Here is an 18,016-nt window from a genome sequence, read left to right as displayed (position 1 = left end):
ATGCACTCATGCAAACACACACAACCTTTTAACAATTTATTTCTGGGGCGCCTGGGTGGCTCAGTCATTAAGCACCTGCCTTCGGCTCAGGTCATGGTCCCAGGGTCCTGGGATCGAGCCCTGCATTGGGCTCCCTGCTCAGTGGAAAGCCTGCTTCTCCCTCTCCCACTCCCCCTGCTTGTGTTCCCTCTCTCGCTGTGTCTCTCTGTCAAATAAATAAATAAAATCTAAAAAAAAAAAAAAAAAAAAAGGAAAGAAAAGAAAGTATAAAAAAACACAAACAGAACACGTGACTCCATTGGCAGGATTCCAATAAAAACCCAGGGATGTTCTGTCACATGTATATGGCATTCCTTCATCAGTGAAGTAACTGGCTGTTCAGAGAAGGCAGGTCTGAGAAGAGTTCAGGGTCATCACACCTGTCACCTCTCTACCATCAGAAAATGAGGATGCAGCTCTGCCAAGAGGAACAGTTGTGAAGGACTTTATTTCTAACAAGGAGGATCTAACCCTGAGGATCATTCTAGCTTTTATGAGAGTTTGAATCATAGTGGTGTTTGAACATCACATGTCCACCTTTATATTTTAGGGTAACAACAAAGTTGGATGCAATTCAAAAGACTCAAGGCAAATATTTCACACATGTTGGGTGGATGAATAGAGGTTCAAAGAGACTGATGGTCATATTGGTTTCTGGATTGTTTGTAACTTTGTGAGATTTCCCCTTTTCACCAGGTTTTTTTTAAAGCATTTCTTTGGATGTGCTAAGTTCATACTTAGCCTTGAGGTAAGGGAAGAAATGAGTATCTCAATGGCCAAATCAATCTCATTATTCCTCATTGGCCCCAAACCTTCCTCAACTTCCAAGCCAGGCTAAAGGGATAGTGGGGTTAGTTTTACCTGTGATCGTGATAAAAGAGAAACCCAGTTCTTTCTCCATCTTATTCTTTCCTGTTTTCCAAACGCTTGCATTTCAAGCTCTGATTACAGCAATTTTCACAGTAAAGTCAACACTGATTAATCAGAGAACTATTGGCACAAATGGAAAAACTCCAGCCCAGGATTTTGGTGGAGAATTTCTTGTTGTTGTTATGACACTAGCTAGAACTCCAAGTTCTTAGTAAGGAGAAAAATGTACCATGCGATTTTTAATATCCAATGGGACACAGAAAGAAAGAGACTGAATTTAACATTTGCCAGAGAACCAGCAACCCTGGGCTACAGCCAAAGTCTGAACATTGGCCTCCCTGTTCCCAGAAGCTCATGCAGAAGCTGACTTTTCAAACTAGATGAGGAAGTGGGACTGAAAAATATATTTAAACATGTTTTAAAAATTAGAAAATAAGAGGGTCTTAAAATACTTCAAGCTCTGAGAAACTCGTCTATAAAAAAGTGGCAGAAGTTGACCATTTTCACTTAACTGTGCCTGATTTCCTCACAGGAGTCTTTAATAGACCGATCTGGAACTTCAGGCCCTCCCTTTCTGAGGATGAAGGTAGAGTTGTTCTATACACACAGATATGAAGCATTATCAAACCTCCTTTTGGCATTAAAAAAAAGTAATGTCCCTGATCCTGCCCCATAAATACTAGACTTCTTTAATGTGAAGTTGGATATCTGATGTTTAGGTTGTATACCTAGAGAATTACCATCTCAATAAATAAAAGTATCTATTAAAGATGAGTAAAAATATTTAACTACTTCATTTCCTAGTGTAGAATCTCCACTTACAACATGTAAGGTATTTTTACTACAAACATCATCTATACCTTGAGCAGATTATCAACCTGACCTGCATCCCTGATTCTTTACTGACCAAAAAAGAAATCACCATTTCTGTGTAAACAATAGTAGGAAAAGGAGGATGAGAAAGAACCAGTGCCATGACCTCCAGAGATTAAGATATAGCCCCTTTTCTTCCCTGACCCCCGACCCAATCTCTGGAAGCTCTTGGCCTGAGGCTGGCTGTGCTGGGCCCCTGTAAAACTCAAAGGAAACAGAGTCTGCCCTGAAATCATATAGGTCACCTGGAGATGCTACCATCACAAAACTCATCAAGGCAGCCGACTCAGCTGGACAAAACAAACATCCCCAATGCCAGCCATTCAATTCACCCTCTGGTGGAGATTAAGCAGGTCATTCCATGGAAAACATTACCGGAAGTCCCCCTCCCCATTATGGAAAAGTTGAAAGGAAAGCAGAACCCAGCTTGAACACCTCCAAATAATGTTAAGTTGGTTCTCAACCGTGGGTGCCTAATCAGAAGCACTGGAGAAGCTTCTAGAAGTCGATCTAAAAGCTCATCAAAAACAAATGATGTATTGTATGGTGACTAACATAATAAAATTAAATAAAAAAAAATATAAAAGCTCAGGCCACATTCCAAGAATACCTAGCTTTGACTCTCTGCAGGTGGTACCTGGATGGCAGCAGCAAATCTCCCCAGGTGATTCCAAAGTGCAGCCAAGACTGAGAAGGACTATTTCTAATGTCCTTTGGCCTGATAAACCTAGCAGTCAGGAGACGGCGATGTGGGAGCCAAAACTCAAGACACTGAACTGGTGACAAAGGCATACCTGTTACCTGCAGAACTTCCATCAGAACCAGCAGAGGTCCTGTAAATCAATTCCACACCCCCCAACCCCCAACCCTACAATTCAGCTGTGGTTGGCAGAATGGCCCAAGCCCATCCTCTCAACTGTGCCTTGGAATTCAGCAAAAGCAACCAATGGAAGACTAAGAAGCTTTTTGAAGGGAATTTCAGACCTCACACATTTAGAAACACTGATTCATAAATTAGGTACTTGGCGTGGAATGGCAGGCAAAATCGTCCTCTTATTGCTTAATGATTAACTCTCCTTTTTAAAAATGTCATTTTTGTGATGAGCCCTTGCAATTAGTTGTGCATAATTACATGCAAATAGGAGGTGACCCCAGTGTAGGGAAGAGCTCTCATAAATAGGAAGGCAGGGAAGAAGCTGGAGTCAGCCGCCTAAGAGCCTATAGATCTTACTCCTTTTTCCAGGGATCATTGACTACAGAACGAAAAGGCTTTTGAGAAGTCAGGCAGAGCTGTCCTTTGCCCTTGGGAAATGCTCAGTCTCCATCATTCACACAGATTCTGCAGAACCTTTAGAAGGACAAAAAGTATTTCCTTTACTATAGGACAAGCCTAGAATGAGAATTCCCAAGCTGGACACACTACAAACAGCAAAAAATATGAAGCTCTCAGGCTTCAGTGAAATCATTACTAGTAAACATGAGTTATAAACTGACTCCAATTTAGAAGCCCTGCCACTGAGCAATTGCTTTTGTGATATTTATTCAAAAAGTCATAAATTCTATTATGTGCTCATATGACACTCTTGAGAGACATTCATGAAAATTAAGGCTTATCAACACAGTGAGCAAACACATATGAATCATTTCCTAAAAAAAAAAAAAAAACAAACAGGCAAGGTATAAGAAAATCATCTTCCAGGCTATATATCTTAATTGGGGAAAAAAAAAAAAAGAACATGTTGGTTAAAAACCAAACGCTGAACTGAATTTGATAGAATTCTTTTCATAAGCAGCCTATCAAGTAATAGGCAGAGATTTTTAACAACCTAGCTGAGCAATAAAATGGCTAACATTTAAAATAAGACCCTCTAGGGGCACCTGGGTGGCTCAGTCCATAAAGCGTCCAATTCTTGATCTCAGGGTCCTAAGTTCAAGCCCACATTGGGCGTGGAGCCTTTAAATAAATAAATATTCCCTAATCACTTAATTCTTTTCTGCATACTTTAAAGAAAGTGTTCCCACCTCTGAAAAAACAAGATAATGGAATTAAATAGTCAGTAATAAGCAAGGAAAAGGATTGCCCGGACTGTAAGAAAAAAAGCTACTTAAGGTTCCATTCCTCTCCCTCCTAACTAATCGTGTGTTTCAAGTGATGCAATACTTGGTAAAGAACACATGTACCATGCTTCCTAAACTCATGATTTAATACATGAACACTAATCATTTTATTATCTTATGATCTGAGCATGGTACTTTGTTACAGTTACACCTTTGGAATCGGGAAAGGAAAAATTCATTTTTCACAGACAAAATTATTCAGCAAACAACAGAGAAGGAATGGACAACAAAGACCTAAGCAAGTAATATTGGAAACAATAAGTCCATTTTTGGTTTTTGAACTTGCCCCAGTAATAACCTTGTATTTCTGGGGTGCCATTTCATTTGCAGAGCACTTCCTTTTGCTCGTGTTGGCTTAGGAAGTAGATAGAGCATGTGTTGTCTGCATTTAACATTTGGGACAATGTAAGACCAGGGAGGTTATGTGGCTTCCCCGAGGACTAGGGTGCGCAGCCACAGCCTACAGATAAAATCCACTCGCGGCCTGTTTTTGTGTGGCTCATAAGAATAGCATTTACATTTTGCAAATAGAGTTTCCAAGTGAGCCCACTCACTCGTTGGCACCTCTCCTATGGGTGATTTTGCACTATGACAGCAGAGCAGAAAAGAGACTATATGGCCCTGAAAACCAGAAATATTTATCCTCTGGCCCTTTACAGAAAAAAATTGCTGACTCTTGTCCAAGACCCACAGGGGAGCCATGAACAGAGCCCAGATTTTTGGGAGCCAATCCAGTGTTCTTTCTACTCAATCTTGTGCCTCTCTCTAACCCCGTGGTTCATCCCAGGCATTTTTTTGAGGAATAAGAGGAAGTTTACAAAGCATAAATGTAGGTACTTGGACTAGAAAGAGAAAAGGCATTGAGAAGGGAGCCAGATACAGCAAATGAGGAGGAGACAGGAGAGGAATCTGACCCCAGCAGAGACCATATCCAGAATCTCACCTGATTTAGATGATTTAAATGATGAGATTTGGAAACTTCTGAGTTGAGATTTCAGTTAGATTTGAGACTTAAGAGTTCATGCTGGAATGGGACAAATATATTTTGCATGTGGAATTAACATGAATGGGAGGGGGGCAAAGGGCAGACTGTACTGGGTTGAATAATGTCCCCCTAAAATTCATGTCAGCCCCATACCTCAGAAAGTAACTTTATTTATAAATACGGTCTGTGTAGGTATAATCAAGTTCTGATGAGATCATCCTTGGGATGAGGGTGGGCTCTAATCCAGTGACTGGTCTCCTTATGAGAAGAGGGAAATTTGGACACAAAGAGGGGAATGCCATGAGGACAGAGTCACACAGGAGAGAACTCTATGTGACAATAGGCAGGGCCTGGAGTGACATGTTTACAGGCCAAAGGTTTCCAAGGATATCTAGCACCACCAGAAGCTAGGAGAGAAGCATGAAACATAGGCTTCCTCAGAGCCTCCAGGTGGAACCAATCGACCTTGACTTCAGGCTTCCAGCCTCTAGAACCAGGAAAGAATGTGTTTCCATTTTAAGCCACCCTGTTTAAGGTACTTTATTACAGCAACCCTAGGAAACTAATGCAGATTCGTGGTCAAGAGGAGAGGCCTTTGAAGAAGAATCAAGACCAAGAGAAAAGGAGGAAGTCGTGGAGTGCCAAACCCCATAAAGAAGTTTTTGTTTAAAACATAAACTCGGAGTACCTCTAGAAGACCTTGGTGGAAAACAAAATGAAACAGAAACCCAGAGTCCCTGATGATTCGATCTAATTGGGTTTTACAAACACATGTTGCCAAGGTAAGCAGAACTGACTTACATTTAAGCTTTTTCTTCCCAGTGGATCTGTTTACAAGCCCATCCCCTAAATAACAGGCTTTCTCCCATCACCCCTCCATGTATGGGAAACAAAATGCATTTTACAACACAGGAAAATAGATTAACTAAAATCTCTGTAAGAATGTTCCTGACATACCTCTTTTCTGAAATAATCTCAAATTTCCACAGATGGCCTAATTTTTAAAATACTTTGGACAGTGGACCCTTGAACAATGCAAGAGGCGGGGCACCTACCCCCGCACAGTCAAAAATCTGCATACAACTTTTGACTCCCCAAAAACTTAACTACATGGCCTGCTGTTGACCAGAAGCCTTACCAATAACATAAACAGTCGATTAACCCGTATTTTGAACATCTATTATATACTGTAGTCTTACAACCAAGAAGCTAAAGAAAATGTTAAGAAAATCATAAGGAAAATACAGTTACAGTACTGTATTTATTGAAAAAAATCTGCATGTAAGTGGACCTACACAGTTCAAACCCATGTTGTTCAAGGGTCAACTGCATAAGTGATTAAAAAAGAATTATACACTTTTTTAAAGATTTATCTGAGAGTTGGGACACCTGGGTGGCTCAGTCGGTTAAGCGTCTGCCTTCAGCTCAGGTCATGATCCCAGGGTCCTGGGATTGAGTCCGGAATCGGGTTCCCTGCTCAGTGGGGAGCTTGCTTCTCCTTTTGTCTGCCCTGCCCGCCACTCTCCCTGCTTGTGCTCTCTCTCTGCCTGATAAATAAAACAAACAAACAAATAAATAAAAATCTTAAAAAAAAAAAAAAAGATTTATCTGAGCGCCAGAGAGAGAGCATGAGCAGGGGGAGGGGCAGAAGTAAAGGAAAAGGAGAGAATCTCAAGCAGATTCCCCGCTGAGCACTGAGCCCAACACAGGGATCCATCTCAAGACCCTGAGATCATGACCTGAGCAGAAACCAAGAGTGGGCCGCTCAACCAAGTGAGCCACCCAGGTGCTCCAGAATTGTACACTTTCAATCAGATACAATACATGTATCCAAACAATGTATCACGGAACCATCACAGTCACTTCTAGAATCTCCCAATGGCTCAGTATGCACCTCTTACATTGCTTGGCACCAGATATACTAAAGGCTAATTCTCCAAGCAAACCCCACATACACACATTTTTCAGCACAACATTTTTGAAGGTTGAAACAAGATACATTCCTCCATTTCTTCAAAAGTGTAAGAAAATGGTGGTAAAGACATGAGGTTGCAAACACAATATAAAGGTAAGTCAAAAACTGGGTGCATCCTATGTTCCTATGTAATTCAGTCACTGAATAATAAAAAACTTAGATTGACTGCTTTGAAACTCTTTGCAGACCATATATAAAATATACATGAATACAGTTGCTACAAGTTCATGATAAAGTTGTCCTTGGGGGCCACACTAAAGCCCACGCAATGCTGGCACTTTAGTAGCTAAATTCTTTTTAGTAGACCCACAAGAGATTCATCTGAGACAGAGTTTTCCTCTTTATCATGATGTCATGTTGTATCTTGGTATCAATTATTTTAAATAAACTATTTCTAATCTAGATTCTTAATGAACTCAGAGAAGTTTCCAGTGGATTTGCCTTCCAGTATACCATATACAATCGTATTTGCCTCCTCCTCCCCCATTCCTGTTTCATTATTTTCCTATGTTTTGAAACATAATTGTATTTTTTTAAAGATTTTATTTATTTACTTGAGTGAGAGCAAGCAAGAGAGAGAAAGCACAAGGTGGGGGGGTGGGGCAGAGGGAGAGGGAGAAGCATACTCCCCGCCGAGCAGGGAGCCCAATGCGGGACTCGATCCCAGGACCCCAGGATCATGACTTGAGCCAAAGGCAGGCCCTCAACCGACTGAGCCACCCAGGTGCCCCTGAAACATAATTGTATTTTAAATAACCAGTGGTGATACCAAAACAAATACCAGCTTGATACTAGTACTTTATGAGGGCCTAATGCTAGTTGGGACACAAGCATCACGCTCCTAAACCATCACTTAGCTCCAAAAATAAAGAAAGAAAACCCACTGATAGCTCTGAGTGGTCTGCAGGGCATTCATGACACTATTTCCTAAGACTGGGCATTCTGGAAAAGCCCAAGATCTCTACTGCGCCAGTGGAGAAATTAACGGGGCATCTTAGCGGTACGAGTAAATGTATGTGTCTTCCTTGTCTCAGCACCCGAAAAAATCAATCTAAATGCCTGCATTTCTGAATCACTGGGGACCACCACAATACCCTCGGGAGCAAAAGTTCATCACACTCTTCTGGAGTTGGAGCTCCAGAGCTTCTTTGGCTTCTGACCAAAGCACTCTGTCAACCTCTGTCCAAAGCCATATGCTATCTAGAGAAGGAAAGCATGCATCCACAATTAGGGCCAATGCCCCTGCGGCGCTTTACCTTATTCTGCTCACACGCGTACTGTATCCTCAGAGTGTCCATGGCTCTGATCATGGCTTGCATGGCGGTGAATATGTTTTGGTAAACCAGCTTCGTGAACCCCTTTCTATCTTCATCGCTGTAACCAGACCCATGGATGATTCTCATTTGCTTGATAAAGGTGCTTTTGCCACTTTCACCAGTTCCTGGTAAGACAACACAAGGGGAAAACACAGTCAGTGGTCTTTCAAAGGAGCACGCTGGACAAGAAAGGCCCTCCTGGCGGTGTTGCTCTGTATTATGAAGAATAGGTTGATTGGGTGAACTTGAACTTGGAAAGGGCCTGCCAGTAGTAGTATCCTAGACCCCAGGCAGAGGGATCCCTATCTTGTACCTTGTGCTTTAGAAGGCCTGATCTCTCTCTCTCTCTCTCTCTCTCTCTCTCTCTCACACACACACACACACACACACACACACACACACACACACACACAGAGACACACACACACAATTAGGGGTACACGAGTGTCTCTGTCCCTTGGAGTAATTCTAACCATCAGCTCTTGTAACTAACACTGTCTTGGGCCCAGGGAACTGCTCCCCCACACCCCTTGTCCTAAGTTCCTTCTGACGATTGCCAACTGTCTGAAAGCCCCGAGCATTTGAGGGTTTCATCACTGCCAATACAGCAGTGATGGTGATGGGGGCTGCCTCAGAACTCAGAGAGCATTTGAGCAGTAGGATAAAAGTCTGATTCACCTGTCAATTTCTGCTTTTTGGATACACAAATACAAGTGATCCTTGCACAATCAATCACCATCCCCAGTTGTGCCAACTGTCTGTATTCCTGCTCCTCCTCCCATTCCAATTTGTAGTTCAGGAGCTCCTCCAAACTCACAGCCTCTGCACGTGGCAGTCGAGGAACAGTTTACAGTATCAAACCATTCCTACTGCCCTGGAATCTGTAGAGATGTCCAGGCATAAGGAGTGCAATATGCCAGGACTTCACGTTACTATCAGACTGAGATATTGCTTGAAAGGACAATGACAGTTACAGTGTAAGTGAAAGAGATTTCTATGATGCAATTAAAATATTTTCTAACATTCCCTGTGGTAATTTACTGTACCTAAAACTAATACAATGTTACATGTCAAATAGATCTCAATAAAAAAAGAGGATTTACTGTAAGAGATCCCATTACCATGTTTCTATTCTTGCTCCTCCTCCTCCAAACTCACAACCACAAGTTATGTTGTGGTCCATTTTCAAATCTCCGTATTGCTCTAAGAATTTTGTAACAATTCAGGTTGATGTGCCCCCAGCAGGGTAAAGTTTCTTCAGACTGAAATTAATGAGAAACTATCTCAGAACTAAAATGATTCAAGATAAATTCTAACTTTGAATGGATGAGTTATACAGTATTCAAATTATATTTTAACAAATCTAGTGCAAAAAAATGTTGTCTCAGTATTTGTCAAAAGAACACAAATTACATGAAAATCTTAATTAAAATGTAATTAGTGATTTTTCTATAAGGGTAGCAAAAAACCGTGGAATAGGAAATGATTAATTATAAAATCTTTACTACTTACCCATATCTCATTGGCCCAACAGAATACCCAGACAGTGCAATTATAGATAAATTCAATCATCTTTGATACTTTGCTGACCCCGAGTCACAAAAAAACCACAGTTGTACACATCTTTTTTGACATTTTAGTTATGAAGACATGTACATCATGGTAAGAGGATAGAACAGATTGATAATAGGTTGTTAGCTTGATTATAATCTGTAACTATTTCAACTTACAGGATGTGGGTCTCTACGTGGACTCTTACCTGGGCCCTGCAAACATCAGGGTAGGGCCTATCACAAGGGCCTGAGAAACACTTAAGAGACTCGATCAATTTTTCCACATGGATAGTTGAGATACACCTGTTAGCGTTTGATGAGGTTTTTCCTTGCAAGAAAAAAATGTTCCTTTAGATTGACCTTTTCAAAACACAAACATGCTTTGCTGTCTCTCTCCCCAGCCTCACTCAAAACCCTCAACAGCTAACTTCCCAGTCTTCTCGGGAAGAAAGACAAATCTCACTACAGCCATCACAGCTGTGCGGACTGGCCCCTTGGGCTTCACCAGCCTCCTCTCACATACGCTTCGTTCCACCCTCTACTTTCTGGCACACTGGCCTTCTTGCAGATCCTCCCTTCTCACTGCCTTTGCTCATGCTCGGCATGTTCCTGGAATGCTCTTCCTTTGTCCTGCTCACCTTGGCTCTTGGCCTCCCTAATGAAGTCAGGTTCCCCGACTGGAAGTTCTCATGGTACCAATTGTAGCACATGTTCTGGTTGCACTTTTGCTTATTAAAGTCATTCTCCATTTGACACGTGTCTCCCCTACCAGCCCCTAAGCTCCCTAACAAGAGATGGGGGCCATGTTTGTTTTTACTCGCATTGTCTCTTGTGGCAGGATAATGTCTGACACTTGGCACATGCTTAAGAAGCATTTAAATTACTTTAAATTGTGCTAAAATACACATACAATTTAGCATCTTCCTTTTTAAGTGTTCAGATCTTAAGTGTTAAGTACATTCACATTCACATTGTTGCATAATCTCCAGAACTCTTCCTCCTGCACATGCGTTAAACAACTCCCCGACTCCCTGCTCCAGCTCCAGGGGACCACCATTCTACTTTCTGTCTCTATGAATGTGACTACTCTAGATACCTCATAAAAGCAGAATTACACAGTATTTGTCTTTTTGTGGCTGGCTTACTTCACTTAGCATAATGTCCTCAAGGTTCATTCAAGATGCTGCATGTGACAGGATTTCCTTCCGCTTAAAGACCTGAGTAGTATAGCAGTATTTTTTGAATACATGATAGCAATTAAGAGTATACCCAACCTCAACTACCTGGATACTACAGGTATGGGCAACAGGGTAGGTTTTCCTCTCCCAACCACCCCATGAGCTATGTGAGCAGCATGACTTCAATCACAGCAGGAACCACCACAAAAAGTGGACAAAGCAGGAGGCTTATCCTGATTCTCTGTAACCTTTTCTGGGTTGTTCCTCCTTCCGAATATTGGCAACTATTCGAGTAGTCACTGTGTGGCAGCTATTCTATACAAACTACCTCCTATCTTCTTGCAACCACCCTACGAGGTTTGTACTGTTACCTTTGTTCTACAGATAAAAAACCTGAGGCTCACCAGATGTCCAACAACAGATGAATGGATAAAGTAGATGTGGTGTGTGTACACACACACGCACACATACACACACTGGAATATTACTCAGCCATCAAAAAGAATGCAATCTTGCCATCTGCAATGACATGAATGGAACTAGAGGGTATTATGCTAAGCGAAAGAGCATAAAACAGAGTCTCAGGTGGGAGGTCCACTGAGTCAGAGAAAGACAAATACCACATGATTTCAGTCATGTCAGGAATTTAAGGAATAAAACAGATGAACACAGGAGAGAGGAAGAAAAAATAAAATCAGATGAAAATTGAGAGGGAGGCAAACCATAAGAGATGCTGAACTCTAGGGAACAAACTGAGAGTTGCCGGAGGGGAGGTCGCTGGTGGGGATGGGGTAACTGGGTGATGGGCATTAAGGAGGGCACTTGATGTATTGAGCACTGGGTATTATATGCAACTGATGAATCACTAAATTCTACCTCTGAAACTAAAAAGAAAAGAAAAGAAAAAGAAACCTGGGGCTCAGATTAGTTAAGTAGTCTCTGCAAAACCATACCATTAGCAAGAGAAAGACAGGACTTTATTCAATCAGACTAATGACAGACTCTTGTCAGGGGAAAAAAATCAGGGTCATGACCAGTAGGATCAGCTATACTGGTCTAACAAAGACAAATGTGAGGTTCACAGCCACATACTGAACCCAAGCCCTAGCAGAGCCACCGTCCTGCAAACACAAGCTGCCAGGCTCAAGGAAGAAATTTCAGACAGGTGCATGTACTCACAAGTAGCCTCACTGCTACCTCACTTCACCTCCGGAGGCAGAAAAGGTGGGTGCTGCCTTCCGATGTCAGAGATGCCATTCACCGGCTGTGAGTCAGCCAACAAGGTGAGGTTGGTGCCAATGCAGAGCTGGGGCTAGAAGCCAGGCTGCCGATGCCTCAGCCTTCAGGTTTACCAAAGATATCACCTTCCCTGAAGGCATTTTTTTTCCCCTCCATCCCCTCAACAGTCGGGCCAGCCCCCGTGGAGCTCTCTAAGCACCTGGGACACCCCAGTCCCATCTTGTCATTGCTTGTTTGCAGATCTTTCACTACTTAGCCCAGTAAGGGTAAAAGCTTGAGAGTCACACATTTGGGTACCATGAATACTGTCTGCTACATAGTTGGCTGTCAAAGAATGGCAAAATGCAGGTATGAATGGAACAAATGTGAGAAGCCACAGTTTTCTTTTATAGGTCTTATATCATGGTCAATCACATAAAAATAAGACATGAATTGTCTAAAGGATTGCAGTGACATCAGGTGCCCCTGAAGCCACCATTTCATGATGACTCTCAGCTCTCCAAATCCCATATAATAAAGTGAGGACCTGTGGGAACCTTATACTGCCTGAACTTGGTCCCAAGTCCCAGATTACATTAGATCTCTGCTCTTGCAGGATCCTGGGGTCCCTGAATCTCCTTTTGTCTAAGATGCTGCCATGCATTCTTCTGTTCCATGCCAGCAGGGTTGACCCATGGTCCAGGGCTACCTTATCCCAAGCAAATACTAACCCTTCTGCATTTTATACACTGTGAAGCTAATGTGAAAGGAGAGATTATGTGACTATCTCGAGGCAAGCTGTGATTTTGGCCCTGCGACCAGAAAAATTACTCAAGACTCAGCCCAAAGTTCTACCAAGGTAGAGAACCTTTTTAGTTATAAAGGCCATTCACCTACAAGAGATTAAAGCCAACCCCAACACCAGCCTCAAACATAGTAACAGTTTTTAAAAGTCATTGACTTTTCCTTTTGGACAGGGAGCATTTCCAAAAGAAAATGTTAAAAATGATTTTAAATATTAATAAAAATTTAATTTTTTTATTCACGCTTATTTGATAAACACCAGTATTTTTAAATACTCTTCAGTTCTATATTGCCGTTATTTGAAGAATAAGAAACCAAACATGGAGGAAAAAAAGGCCAGGTTAAAGGCAAAAGAGAGATTGAAAGACATGCTCCACTGGGGGCTGAGGTCCAGAGAACAGAGTCTCAGAGTGGGAGGTCCACTGCCTCTCACATAAGCTGCAACACGGATATCCCAGTTAGAACCTTCTTTGTCCAAAAGGGAAACTGAAAACTAGAGAGATTACATAGTTTATTTAATCTTTGCCCAAAGTCGCTCAGCTTGGAAGTGCTGGGTCTTGGATCTAAATTCAGGTCTGTGTTGGTATGTGTCTTTCCCATGATAACACCTTGTGCTAGTTTTACACTGAGCGTTTCCCCAAATAAATGGTCAAGTCCCACGCTCTTATCGTTTTAAGCACAGTCTTCATCTGGTACTGACACTGCAACACTCGGGACTTTATCACGAATCCTTCAGAGCTCTGCTCTAAGTGAGATGTTTCCAGCAGCAGATGCGGGCAACAGAGAGGAAAGGTGGGGCTCTCTCTGCCATGACCTCTGTGACGGGGACCAACCAGAGGAAACAAGAAACTCAAGCTAAGGATCTGAGCTGACTTTCCTCATTTGTTCTCAGCAGAAACTCAACACTCATACACTGAGTACAACTGTTTGTTTTGTGCAAGTAAAAGTTCTAAAGGATAGGAGTTTTAGAATGAAAATGATTGGTGACTGGAGGATTAGGTGACTTAGCTTTTACCTCCCACCTAATCATGTCAGTAGCATGGGCCTACTCTGCTTTGTTTCTTGTCTCTTTGTGAGGACTTTCGGGTTCCCCTCCAAAATCACCATGCTACAGCAGATAGTGAAGACAACCTGAGCCCTCACCCTGGGAGCAGCTTTTTAGGTCACAGGGAGGGGGAATGCCTTTGGTGGGAAGGTGAACTTTGGTGTCAGGTTACCAAGGGATTCTATCTGAGGTGGGAGGTGACAAGGGAGGGTGGAGGAGGGGCAGAGGTGGGGGTACCCAGAGGGGACCAGAGACTGGAAGGACTTTCACTCCTGGACCCAACGCTGTTAAAACACCAGACAGGCAAAGGAATAAAATTAAACCCACCTCCAGATTCTGTTCCAAATATTAATAAAGGAAATAGCTCTTTTCCCCATTTAGTTTTTACTTCAACGTTTGAGTATTTGGAGGAAAAAAAAAAACACCCAACAATGGCTATAAGTACTTTTAAACTTTCAATAAGTTTGAGGTTCTTGCTCACTGTCATCCTACTACAACAAGCCTCTGTAATGAAATCAGCGGGTAATGTCTTGGTAAGGCACTCTGGCCTCCCCCCAGAGGCTCCAGGACCAGTTCTCTGGCCCCTCGCTCTCTGGCTCAAACTGCGTCTCAAGTAAGGCTCACACACTTCCCTGAGTCTCTCCCTGTTAAGCTCTGCCTGGGCTCTCTGCCTCTCCCCAGCCCCTTAAATAGGAGCTATTTCCTTTCCCAGAATAGCCACTCAATAAGTGGTTAAACTGAACACACATAGCTTGCTACTTTAGCATGCTTGGCATACGCCATATGTGTTCTATTTCATATAATTTGTGTTCTATTTCAAATTAAAACTCACCCCTACAGGCTTCTTGCTTTCTGTGGGTGAGGCATGTGCACCTTGGACCTTGCAGGGCTGCAGGCTATCCTACAGGACTCCTGCCACTGGCATTTACTTAATCACTGTCTCTCAAAACGCCATCATCTGAATACCCATCTTGTGATTTTTTTTTTTACCATATTCATATACCACCTATATGATTTTTTATTTAGAAAAAATTTTTACTCAGATTGTTATGAAAGGAAACATGAATGTTGTAAGTGAAAAACGAGTACCATTTGCCATGTATTGTAACAATGTAAGATTTCAGCAATATGCCAACTGAAAACATCCTGTCTATCAGTGATCCAGGTATCACATTTTGGTAAATAATACAAATTACTCTCCTCTCTCTGTGAAATTTGCCCTTTTACTTAAAGGAATCTCCCCCTCTTTTTTCTCTAGGGACCTCTGGAATTCTACCCATGAACCTCATTCAAATACAAAAAAAACAAAAAAACAAAAAACTGAGGGTTAAAACTCATGTTACTGAAAAGGGGCCAACAAAATGTCTTAGCACTAAAATTCTAAACTCTGAGATTTGAGAAAGCAATGTGAGATTCAACTTTCAGCTTAATTTTAAATACACAGAAAAGCTCATGGGGAAAAAAACAGTTGCTTTTTAGGAGCCAAGAGGGAACAGAGGCCAAAGCAAAATAAATCCTTTGCAAGTGAAGACCAAGGACATTTGAACAGTAAGCCAATTGTTCTAAAGTTCACCTACAATCTTTTGTAAAGACAGCCTCCCCAAGAGCCAAAGCAAGGAGCTGATAAAGCTGCTCAGATGGGCAGAGCCGTCTCCAATATTCTGGGATGTTTTCTGAAACCATCTGTGAGAAGCCATTGTCTTTTAGCTCAGCTTTACAGAAGACAAAAACAGAACGAAATATAAGTCAAAACATAAACGGGGACACAATTCTGGATGTTGGTATAAATGATCTGAGACCTACAGGCAGACGAGGGTGTGGACCTACGGATGTGACCAGCAGGCTGGCTCTAGAGGGCCTTATTTCTCTGCTATCTCTGGAGCCTAAAACACAGCATGCAGTAGGGACCTAAGGAATCCATATTTGGGAATGGTTATCTGTTGACTAAGACAACCAGGATGATCGTGATTATGAAAAGCAATAGGAAGTAGGTTTCTGGCCAAGAGAAGATTCAGGACCTGGTTGGGGTCTGTTGAGTAGACAAAACACCCCCACACAGGAGCAAGCACCCTGCAGGTTGCCCTTTTTGATGAGGACACGCGAGACCAAGTGCCAACAAAGCAGGGAGGCTTGGGTTCCATAGCAGGGTTTTCTGATAGTGGGATTAAATGAGTTAAAAAAATTCTTTTCGTAAAATCTTTAAGCAGGAGCATTTCTCAGCAGCAAGGAGGGCTGCCCAGGGAAAGTGTCTCAACTTGGGACACTCTGGCCCCAAACTCACAGCTGACCTTGGGCAGCCGCCAGTCCACATAGCAGGAGTTCCTGCACCTGTGAGTGCTAGAGTCCTGGTGCTTGCTGCTCTCAAGATACCGATGGAGGACAGAATCTGGCTAACGTTGGGGAAAATTCCAAATGATTTCTCACTGCGACATTGGAATGAGTGTGTTCCACCAAAATTCATCTGTTGAAAATCTAATGCCCATGGTGATGGTATTAAAAGGGCCTCTGGGAGGTAATTAGGTCATGAGGATAGAGCCCTCGTGAATGGGATTCATGCCTTAATAAAAGAGGCCCCAGGGAGCTCCCTCACGCCTTCCACCACGTGAGGCCATAAGGAGAAGTCTGAAACCTTGAACTGAGTGCATATCAGAACCAGACCATGCTGACACCCTGATCTCTGACTTCGTGCAGGAACTTGGGAATATGCATTTTTGACCACAACTCCAGGGATTTTAATACACCCAGTCCACAAACGCTTTGGGAAGCACTTTCCCAGGGCTCTTTCAAGGGCAACGTCCACTAACATAATCTACCTGGGACAGGAATGCTCAAGTTTTTATATCATATTTGACTTACTTGATCGGTTTTTATACCCAGTCCCAATTTAATTTATGCATAAATAAAATATCCCCATAGGAGCTCTGTTTTTCAATTTCTAGAGGGAAAACATTTTTAGAATGCCATGAAGATTCACTTATTCAAGTCAGTCCTGTCTGCTTCTGCCCAGCCCCCACATCACCATCACAACCATGTCACCTCCAGCTTCTGTGCTTGCTAACAGAGGAGGTGCTAGTTTTCACCAAAGAAGCAGCAGCAATGTCCTATGAACAGAGAACTGGAAACAATCGAAGACAGGGTTCATGGCTGCTCTCTCAAAAGAAGAGGTGAACAACAGGGCTTTTGAAACAAAAAGGGGAAGCTGAAAGAAATTAAGTGAGGAGGTTCAGTAAACCGTTTGAGATTTAAAAAAAAAAAAAAAACAAAAAAAAAAACCTGAGACTAAAACAATGAGGGGAATTCAAAGATGCTGTATATTTTATACTCTTTCTGTTTCACATTAGTCTGCCAAATCATCTTTATCGACTCACCAAGAAGAGCAGAGTTCTGAACAATTCCTATGCAATTCCTGCCATTCCTGTCATCCTTGGCCTCGTTTTGATGAAGAAGGTATTTAAGTTCAAACTTGACTTCTGAGTTCTTACTTCCAGGCAAAGCCAAAAAGTCACACTAACAATGGTAATCACAAAAATTTCTGAATAATTGTGTTTCTGATTTGAAGTATCAAAAACCATGTATTTCTCACAATTGTCATAAGTGTATTTAAAAGTTCAATGCAATGGGACAACAAGGCTAATTTTTACTCTAAATTGAGTTATTTACCTACACAACCAAATTTCTATAATTTGTTTTAAATGTGGTATTCCTTAAAAATGCGATGAAATTTGTTTCCCTCAGTATTAACTGCTTTATGTCAGGAAATAGTTGTCGCTGATTGCTATGTCATTGATCTCTTGTATATAGTCACATGATCCAGAGGTCTTAGTTACTTACCAAACATTATAACTGACCCTTCCATAAAGACTTACACAATTTTGTTCATTCTGTGGCAATAGCTCATTTGTGTTAAGATTCTGGAAAAGTAACACAATATACAGAATCTTAAGAATCAAATGCTTGTTAGTGACAAAATTCTCTTTTGGAAAATGCTCTGAACATCAATTATTTTTCCCTAAAGATGGAAAACTATTCAAATAAACTCTAT

The 18,016-nt window shown here is 41.9% G+C and overlaps 1 protein-coding gene across 3 annotated transcripts in view; it reads right to left on the bottom strand.

Annotated features, from left to right (window-relative positions):
• The window catches only part of GNA14 (G protein subunit alpha 14), a 183,070-nt gene that overhangs the window by 75,789 nt on the left and 89,265 nt on the right, over positions 1-18,016 (bottom strand). For all 3 annotated transcript variants that reach the window (XM_025891616.2, XM_073878050.1, XM_073878051.1), the window contains exon 2: positions 8,117-8,301. In XM_025891616.2, coding sequence (XP_025747401.1) covers positions 8,117-8,301 — 185 coding nt within the window. The remainder of the gene's footprint in view (positions 1-8,116; positions 8,302-18,016) is intronic.

This window comes from Callorhinus ursinus, unplaced genomic scaffold (genome assembly GCF_003265705.2).
Source record: "Callorhinus ursinus isolate GAN/ISIS: 27379988/994484 unplaced genomic scaffold, GSC_fseal_2.0 scaffold28, whole genome shotgun sequence".
Lineage (NCBI taxonomy): Eukaryota > Metazoa > Chordata > Mammalia > Carnivora > Otariidae > Callorhinus > Callorhinus ursinus.
The sequence above is the reverse complement of the archived record's forward strand: the minus strand, read 5'-3'. Positions and strand labels throughout refer to the sequence as shown.